Raw genomic sequence first — 9,103 nt, forward strand, 5'->3', positions numbered from 1 at the left:
TTACTTTTGGCAAAAAATCTTAAAGTAAATCAAAGTGGGGATATGATAGAAATAAACATGCTATCCTAACTGCACTACTCTTTCTTTCCTAACGACTGTGGCAAACAAGACATAGCCAGATACAAAATAAATGATATCAATCCAAGGAATTGGTATATCCTCGTATTAAATCCGAGGCGCAATAAACGAATCAGATAAAAATCCCAAAATAAAATTGGGTCCAAGTAAGTCTCCTTCCACATATTTTTTTTAATGATTCTTTACCGAGCCCATGTCAGGCGCGACTAAGTCTTCACGTCTAGAAAAACCAGATGGTTCCGGTGATGAAAAATGTCCCTCAGAATCTGATTGCATTTCTTATAACCGCAATACAAAATCCAAATCGAAGCAAAGGTCAGTGAATTTTCAATCTCAGAGTTTGGTTCCAGCGGGTCATTTTCTACGATTCCAGTTCATATTGAAGTCATATGGAGATCTTCATCGGCTCATCAGCGCACAATTAATCAAAGCGCGTGTAGTGCCGCCTCAGCATCTTACAGCTCCTTTACAAGATCTTACAAAAATTTACCCACGTACTCGTCCCTGTATCCTTCTAACGCGACCTATGCTTAAACCTCTTCCAGATAAAAACTTCCAAATTCCAACAAAGCCAATTGTTCTAAGTCGCCGAATTATGGACTATTTGTTTCATATATATACTGGTGAATGCTTTCATGAGTTTCAGCATCCAGATCCAGCCGCTTTTCTCGAGACATATTACCGCGGTGAACTTGAGCCCGCGCTTTTGTATACAGCTGTAGCTTATTCAGCGACTCATATATTATTAACACATACGAAAACGCCTATTCTGAAGCAGATGCATGTTGTGGTAGGAGAGTTAATTGCGCAGGCCGAAGCTATATTGGAAGAGGTCTTCGATACGCTTTCACCACAAACTGTGCTTGCATTTCTAAATATGGAGAGCTGCATGCTACTTCTTTCACGGAATGAAGAAGCCTATACCTATCATTCTCAAGCACTGCTTATAGCAATGGCTCTAAAAATGGATAGTGCTAACAGTAATGAGCTTGATGCGGTACAAGAAGAATTTCGAAGAAGAGTATGGTGAGGACCCTCTCTAATATCCTCAAACTATTTACTAATTTTCCTTTACTTCCTTTTTCTTCAGGTGCTTTCTCTGTAAGCGAGAGATTATGCAGGTTTATGCATACAAAAGGCCATTTTTGATAGAACGCAAGATCCTTTATCATTCACCCAAACCCACCATCTTACCTAGTGACAATAAACCATATAAGATCCATTTGGTAAGTTTTTTAATGACTCCATGCGAAAAGGCAGGATTCTTTTTGATCTATAACATAAATTAGATTCAGTTTATGCGGGAGATTGAATTCTTCGCCAGCCTCTCCGCATTTAGAGAGATAGAATGGAGCTTCTCAGATATCGATATTGCCCATAATGTCATCAGAGTAGCCGCACTCCTTCAGCACACTATGATTAGCATTGCCCAATATAATAGCGGAGAGAATTCCAAGGTTGACTTGGTTGAGTCCGAGCTTGAAATATCTTTTTGGATATACTGGTGTTACTTGTGGAGACCGTTTATTGACCCGGATGCTCCGCCAGGTAGAATGGAGACCGACTTGATGCAACAACTGCGGGCAAAGGCGTTTGAGCAGTTTACTAAGGTCGGTGAAAGTACAGAGATAGCGTCCAATATTCTAGGAAAAGCATTTCTTAAATACACTTTTTCATAAAGGGTGCACGCAATACGGCGATTCTTATGAAATCGATTATTCGTGACGAAGACTGGTGCCACTTATTTCCGCAGGTGCATACTCATCATCTTTGTCAAATATATAAGCTCATTGGCTGCACTCATCCAGATGCAAAAGTACGACATGAATCATTTCAGCAGCTTTCGCAAATTCAACGGATATTCCTCATGCTCCCGAGTGGCAAAAGGATCGCTGGCCGTTGGTTAGCCAATGAAGTGGAGGCAACGTTAGAGCAGATGAAACCATTTGTGTATACAGAAGAGGAAATAAGGACGAAGAATGCTTCCAAGTTGAAGCCCCTCGTTCTCAAAAAGTAATTAATGGTACATTTTTTTCTGTATATATATTTGTATACCCCCCTTATACTTGACCCCTGATGCTTGATATATATATTCTCATAAACCTCTATTATATTACATCCTACAATGCTTTTCTTATTGGAATGGGGCTTTACTTTTATTACTCATGCATCAAATTTATATTTTATTAATTTCAAGTAGAGCGTAACCGTTATAATTTGAATCTTTTCATTCACCTTTGTAATAATGAAATGCGATTGCCCTTTCATATTGCGATTTAGATTTTCAAAAGCCGTAAATGCTTATCGCGTTACCTCGGGTAATGTCGAACTTAATCATCCTTCCGAAGATATTCGTTTTGCTCACAGATTTCGTAGACCCGACCCTGAAACGGTTCAATTTGCTCATAATGTAGTTCAATTTAGAAGCAGCGTTTCTCGCGCAACTCATCTTGTTTGTAGCCAGATAATATCCAATCAGGCTAAGGCTATCCATAATGCATTAGCGACAATTGCTAGAAGAGAAAGGGTGAACTATCTGAAGTTGCTGCCTTGTTGATCAAACTCGAGAATACAACCGAATATACCATCAAATATGTATTGGAGAATGGCAAGCTGCAAAATATATTTTGGGCGCGTAACTTGAATATTTCGCTTGCAGACAAGTGCCCCGAAATCGTGATTGCTGATAGTACCTATCGCACCGACCACTTTAACCATCCTTGCCTGGTTTTAGTCGGTGTGGATGAAAATCTTGATGGGAACTGCGCTACTAAATCACGAATCTACCCATGCATTTACGTGGGCGCTCTAGCAGCTTATATCTTGTTTGAAAAGAGAATCGACCGAGTATATGAATAGTGCTTAGTGATTTCGACCCAGCGTTCATAAGTGCTCTCCATAATATTATCCCACATACTCGGCATCACCTTTGTTAACGGCAGATAACATTTTATGTATTTGAACCGAAGGTTGAGCGTTACAAAGAATTTGCAAAGGAAATAAGCTCATTGGTTCACAGATACCAGACGAATTCGACAAGCAAGATTTGGAGCTCGCTTGGGTATAAGTCATGAAACTGCCAGAAAAATTATTAAAAAAATGGAGTACATATCAATATCCTCCCCTTTGCTCCGAAAGCTGGGCGCCCACGTATTCTATCCGAGTCGAAAGAGAGCTCATAGACATGCAGATATCGGCTGGAAAATGTTTTAAACTAATTGAAAGTACAGTACCGGTCAAAAGTTTTGACTCACCCCCTCAAGTAAAATTTACAATTCAAAACTTTTGGCCGGCACTGTATTAAAATTTTCTTGAGAATAGTGTTAATAATTAAGTCGAGTAAAAGATTGTAAAAGTGGTATTTTCTAAGGGGTTGGTTTAATAACCCAGGAGTTTTTGAAAGAACACAGATAACAGGGGTAGCAAGTGAATCAACAATATGAGAATTTCCATACTTTAATATTTGTAGCGCTTATATTTTTCTTATTCACTTAGGAGATATTTGCAGAGAATTAATAAATTGTAAAGCATAGTGGCAAATTTGTCCCCATTGGTAGAGATTTTACTTTGTGCCAACCTTTTAATCTCTTTCTTTACAGGGACATAATAATAAATACTCAAAGTGAAAGTAAACGACAAGATTGTATGACACATGTGGTGCAATAGATGTGTTTATGGATATTATTCATGTTATTTTTCAAAGAATATAAGATTCATACTCGATATTTCAACATAAATTTCGTTGAATGTGGGTAAATTATCTTTTCCAAAAAACCATATTTAAATAGTTGATATACAAGCTAATTATATTTTGTATTCACAGATCTTCTCAGAAACGCCACCCACATATACCGAGCCACTATTCGCAGATGAGGCAATACAGTTGAGCTTCCAACCCACACCCCATTCCTCCTTGAGAGCTTCATTCGTCAACCCCCAGACTTGAACTAGGCCGGACTGCGTAGTGTTGACAATAGTGTTTTCATCCACAAAGTCACTAATGAAAAAATAATATTAAGAAGTAAATGCATTTTGTGCTACCAAGACTACTTACACTCCAGAAATAGGGCCAAATCTTGTCTCGCTTGCTAGCTTCTTTTCGCTCCATGCTTTACCCTCTTGAGTCAACAGGCTGATAGATCCACTTCCAAGAGCTAGCGCAACTCTTCGCCCGTCGTTAGAGACGGCCAAGTCGTATATGAAGGGAGGGTTGATTACTTGAGGGCTTGACGGAGTGTCTTCGTCTATGGATAGAGATGTTGAGTTTAAAAGAATAAGCGCAATCAAATATAGAGTACTGACTCATGTTAAAGATATTGGTAGGGCTACCACGGGAAAAATCCCACTGAATAAGACAGCAATCAAATCCACCCGTCAATACTATAAAATACACGAACCATTCAGGCGAAACACCTTGCCAAAATATGGATTCATTCATTTACCTTCCCATGTTCGTCTAGGTCGAAATGAAATGCAAAATGATATCTAGCATTAAGGACATAATAGTTAAATGCCGATTTTTTGGATGCATTTCGTAATGAAAGGTTACATTTTCATGTTTTTTCCGAAATTGTTTATAAATTTTTCTCGTTTCTAAGTCGACTACAGAAAATGTAAGATTCAGATTCCACAGGTTGAGAGATCTCGAGTGAATATGTCAGCGCATCTACCTATTTTCACCTCTCCATTGTCGTCTACACTTCCAAGGTATTTTCCCTTTTCATTAATGGCTATCTATAAACATACCGACAGTCAATATCGTAGCAGAGTTAAGTAATAGCCTATCTCATTTACCTGATTAATTTCATCGGTGCTAAATTCGAATGTCTTCATGGGTTCTGACGAAACACATTCAATGTTGCGAAGGTCATACAAGTGAATCTAATAATTTAAACAAAACATTAGCACAGCACCAGATATAAGTATAATTTCTCACCTTCTTTCCACATGCTACATACAGCTCCATAGGATTTTTGGGCGAAAGCTTTGCAGAGTTCACTCTACCATTACCAAAAATACCTTTTATACATTTGCCAGTATTTAAATCCCAAATTCTACAAGTTTTATCGTCTGGTATCAATAGAGAAGCGTAATAAATTAGAAATGTACCCCTACGTGATTTATGAATAGTTGCAAATATTCTTACCTGAGCCACTTAACAGCACCGAGCCAAATACAGGATGCTCTAAGTACTCTAAGCAAGTGATTGAAGATTTGTGCCCCACAAGTGTAGTTACAGGCTAACCAGATAGAGCGAAGAAAACAACATTAAGAATGCTTGCAACCAGTGGAAACGAAGTAATGGTATTTACAATTTTCTCCAGCATTTCTTTTAACACTCCATATAGTTAAGGAACGGTGGCGAGTTGAGTTTTATTGAAGATATATCACGGACTGCGAATTTTATAAGTAAACAAAGAGTAAAAGTATAAAATAGTTTGCCACCATTTAGATGCTGCATTTATAAAATGACCTTAGACAAGACGACCGCATTACCTATTACTGATCCTAGATTAGCTGATCTAAACAGTAAACCTCCGTTAATATAACCGAATTTATATTCAAGGCCTTAAGCAAATATTTTTTATTGTTTTAGTCTTCGGTCCCCCAATTATTCATGAGCCTTTTACATATACCTCCAGCTTTAAATATCATTCTCGCCATATTGCAACTCCCACTAAATCCACCCCAAAATCATCTGCAATTTCTCCTGCGCAGCAATCTTCTGTTAAATCGCCGCAGAAATTCTATTGTGCATCTTGTAAAAAATCCTTTGCCTCAGAAGCCACCTATACTTCTCATCTTAGTTCATCGAAACATTTGGCGAATGTTAAAGAGAAATCTCCTGTTAAAAAGGGTACTGCTGCTGCTAGTTGGAAGAAAGGAGAAGCTGAAACACCCGAAGTTGCTGGTAAATTAGAGTTTTTTTATACAATATGCCAGTCTCGATAAATTCTAATCTTGTTGGTTAGATGCACTGAAAAAGTTAAAGCAAGCAGATAAAGCTGCTCAGGCGAACGGAGCATCTATGGCTCCAGTATATTGGAATTTGGCAAAATGTAATGGTGTTTGGTTTACCAGGATAAAGGAATTTACATTTGACTTTTCAGGTTTTTTTTCCTAGTATTGTATGGGTATGGGCGAGTTCAAGACACAAGTCGAGCGCTGTGGAGCTTACTTCAAGTGTTAAGAAAAATTAAACCAAATGATGAGGGAAATAGTTTAAGTGCTTCGCAACTCTCAGTCACGACCTATTTAGCGCGGTTAGCTTTGGCCAGGCTATACCTTCCGCTATTTCCTGACGCATCAAAAGATTTGTATATGCTTGCTTTAGAAGAGCGGTGGAATTTGAAAATCCCGAAGCTAAAAGAGTTGGCCAAGGTAATCAAATTGGTGAATATGATTAAAGTCAGATCTTGATGCATTTTTTTTCCTCTCTTCTACTCCAGAAAATTAAAGGGTTGTCGCTAAATGAGCTTCTACAAGTTTGCGACGAAATCAGAGACACATCGGGAATACAATCTCGATCCTCGTCAAAAAGATCGGATCCTAATCTGATAGCACATATTGCATTTTGCGAAGTCGGATGTGCATTCGCACAATGCTACGACGGACAAGAAGAGGAAGATTTTTGGAATGATCCAGCAAAAAAAAGAGCAACCGGGAGTGATAAATTTGGGTTGATAGTCTTAGGAATTGCGGCGATGTGTTGTCGAAATGAAGAGCTGTGAGTGTTAAGAAACATCCAGACCATCTTCTACCATTCATTGAGTCATCTATATTATTATCACTATAGAATCGATCATTATACCCAAATTTTATACCGAATTTCTAAAATTTACTCTGTGCTTGGCATGGAATGGTGTTCGAGCGACTGCTTTTTCCAAGTGGCAAGCGATTTACCAATGGAGAATACTGAAAGATGGTGGTGGATAGCAAAGGCCATTTTATGTTCATTAGTAATGGGTAGAGTTTTGTAATTTGTTCTTTCTAAAATTAAGTAGCAGATCTGACTACGTTCCGATAGGCGATTTCATCCGAATCCAGGAAATGGAGAAAAAAATTGCAGAGCGAAGAGGTTCTGAAGAAATACATGATGTTATTGATGTAAGTCCATCTCGTGGTTGCAATGTTTGACTTATATCCATTTCACTAATTCAATTTACAAAGATCCTCTTTCGCATAGCAAGGGCTGTCAAAACCCATGACTTTCTTTATCTGCGATGCAGAGCAGAGCATGACATGGAGTATCTGACTCTCCTTGTGGATCAGCTATCTCCACCGACGTGGGCACGAGGAGATGACGTTTTAAAGAGAACGTGGATGCGAGCACGAGAGAGTATAATAGCAAGAACTAGAAAGTTTTGATCCTCATCCTGCTTTTCATTAAACTTGAAATGGAAGTCGAATCAGCTGACACTTTGCAACTTAATCCGTTTCATTAAAAGTGGTCGACCCTGTGTCGCACCTTTTTATTTTCCTATTTTTTTTTTTATTTTCTATTTTCTTTTTTTGTTATTTTTACTTTACTTTCTTTTGGTGATGCAATTCGATTAATGTTGAAGACTTTGCCTGTCTTTAGTCAATGTATTTTTTTCTCGCCTCTTCTTTCAATCAAGTAATGAAAAACAATGTCTTCGCGCAAAACTGGACGCGTCAAAGTATTCGATAGATTTCAGAAAGCGAAGTTCCAGAGTGATTGAATTGCTAATCTTTATATTTCTTCTGGCAGTTTTTTAACTCTCAAAAAGGTTACGGCTTTATCATCCCCGACACCGATGATCCCAATATGAAAAATGAGGAAGGTAAATACTAAATATTCCTCTATTGCGATTTTGTTTGACTGTAATCCTGAAAACTTGGCTCTTTCAATTGCAGTATTTGTACATCACACTGCTATTCATAATGCAGGAGGATTCAAAAGTCTTGCAGAGGTAAGCAAGAAGATTATCGCGTAGAGACATTAGTAATTTATTTTAATGCCGATCTCTCTCGATAGAATGAGCCAGTAAGTTTAGGGATACAATGTAAGGTGTTCCTGGTTTGAATACTTATTCTCGTCTGCTATTGAATGACAGGTTGAATTCGAGCTTATTCGAGGCCCGAAAGGCTACCAAGCAACATATGTAACAGGTCCTAACGGTCAGCCGGTCCAAGGAGATCCAAACGCTGGTCGCCATCAGGCAGCAGGGTAATTTATATTATATTTACACCCTCCTCCATATCATGATCTTTTCATATGTCTTGTTACAGTGGGTATGTTCCCATGGGTAGCATTGTCTACGGTGGAGCTTTTGGTCAGCAAGTCGGCTATGGATTCAGCATTGCTCCATTTATGCACCCTTATCCGCAGCAACAAATACCCCCTTACAGCTTTGTCGGAAGTAACGTTAGTGGAAGTGGAGGTGTGAGTGGCGGCGGCAGCGGCAATGGAAGCAACGGAACAATAGCGACTATGGCCCATGCTCATCAGCAGCAAGCATTTGTACCATACATGATAGGTGGCTACGCGCAGCATCACGCAGTGGGAGGCCAATACCAACAGCTGTATCCACCTTATGGACAGAGCGGACCATCCTAGATATCTGTATTTTCTCCCGCTTCTTTCGTTTTTATCATTAACTTTATTATTAAACGGATCAACCTAGTTGCGACCATTCCCTTTCATTCTTATCGATAGATGAGCTTTATGCTTTTCACTCGTTATTCTTCATCTTTATTGTATAGCTCCTTTTTCTTGGACCAGCGCTGTTGCCTTTCACCACATTTGGTTATATATTATATATAATATTATATATACTGTATGCGTGGAGGTTAGGTGGCCTTTCTTTTTTTTTTCTCACGATTATTATTCCCTGCCATTGATATTTCTGCAGAGTTAGGTGTGTGTACATACAGGCTTTATTTTTTTTTTTTTACTTTAATAAAAGATGCTAAAAAGAAAAATATAATCAAATGTGCCAGGAAATGACTGTAAGTGGTAAAATAGCCTTAATAATTTTATCGAAGTAACGACAGTTCCATT

The 9,103-nt window shown here is 38.5% G+C and overlaps 4 protein-coding genes across 4 annotated transcripts; 3 read left to right on the top strand and 1 right to left on the bottom strand.

Moving 5' to 3' along the window:
• Positions 1-271: 271 nt before the first annotated feature.
• Positions 272-2,937, top strand: VTP21DRAFT_6799 (uncharacterized protein; the record flags this gene model as incomplete). The annotated part of the gene is made up of 6 exons (XM_069397468.1): positions 272-1,104; positions 1,169-1,304; positions 1,368-1,688; positions 1,760-2,091; positions 2,359-2,530; positions 2,596-2,937. The coding sequence occupies 6 exons, from the start codon at positions 272-274 to the stop codon at positions 2,935-2,937; spliced, it is 2,136 nt and encodes a 711-aa protein (XP_069246615.1).
• A 945-nt stretch (positions 2,938-3,882) lies between these two features.
• On the bottom strand, positions 3,883-5,405 carry VTP21DRAFT_6800 (uncharacterized protein; the record flags this gene model as incomplete). The annotated part of the gene is made up of 10 exons (XM_069397471.1): positions 3,883-4,075; positions 4,133-4,322; positions 4,381-4,458; positions 4,521-4,563; positions 4,628-4,680; positions 4,749-4,812; positions 4,873-4,959; positions 5,015-5,148; positions 5,225-5,318; positions 5,391-5,405. 10 exons carry the CDS (start codon positions 5,403-5,405, stop codon positions 3,883-3,885), a joined length of 951 nt encoding a protein of 316 aa, XP_069246616.1.
• Positions 5,406-5,546: 141 nt separating this feature from the next.
• Positions 5,547-7,446, top strand: VTP21DRAFT_6801 (uncharacterized protein; the record flags this gene model as incomplete). The annotated part of the gene is made up of 8 exons (XM_069397472.1): positions 5,547-5,607; positions 5,675-5,989; positions 6,051-6,137; positions 6,203-6,459; positions 6,528-6,805; positions 6,875-7,044; positions 7,106-7,185; positions 7,249-7,446. The coding sequence occupies 8 exons, from the start codon at positions 5,547-5,549 to the stop codon at positions 7,444-7,446; spliced, it is 1,446 nt and encodes a 481-aa protein (XP_069246617.1).
• Positions 7,447-7,709: 263 nt separating this feature from the next.
• On the top strand, positions 7,710-8,659 carry VTP21DRAFT_6802 (uncharacterized protein; the record flags this gene model as incomplete). Its single annotated transcript, XM_069397473.1, has 6 exons — positions 7,710-7,773; positions 7,830-7,883; positions 7,957-8,012; positions 8,078-8,086; positions 8,157-8,269; positions 8,332-8,659. 6 exons carry the CDS (start codon positions 7,710-7,712, stop codon positions 8,657-8,659), a joined length of 624 nt encoding a protein of 207 aa, XP_069246618.1.
• Positions 8,660-9,103: the final 444 nt, after the last annotated feature.

Source organism: Calcarisporiella thermophila, assembly GCF_041956535.1.
Source record: "Calcarisporiella thermophila strain CBS 279.70 unplaced genomic scaffold VTP21scaffold_29, whole genome shotgun sequence".
NCBI lineage: Eukaryota > Fungi > Calcarisporiellomycota > Calcarisporiellomycetes > Calcarisporiellales > Calcarisporiellaceae > Calcarisporiella > Calcarisporiella thermophila.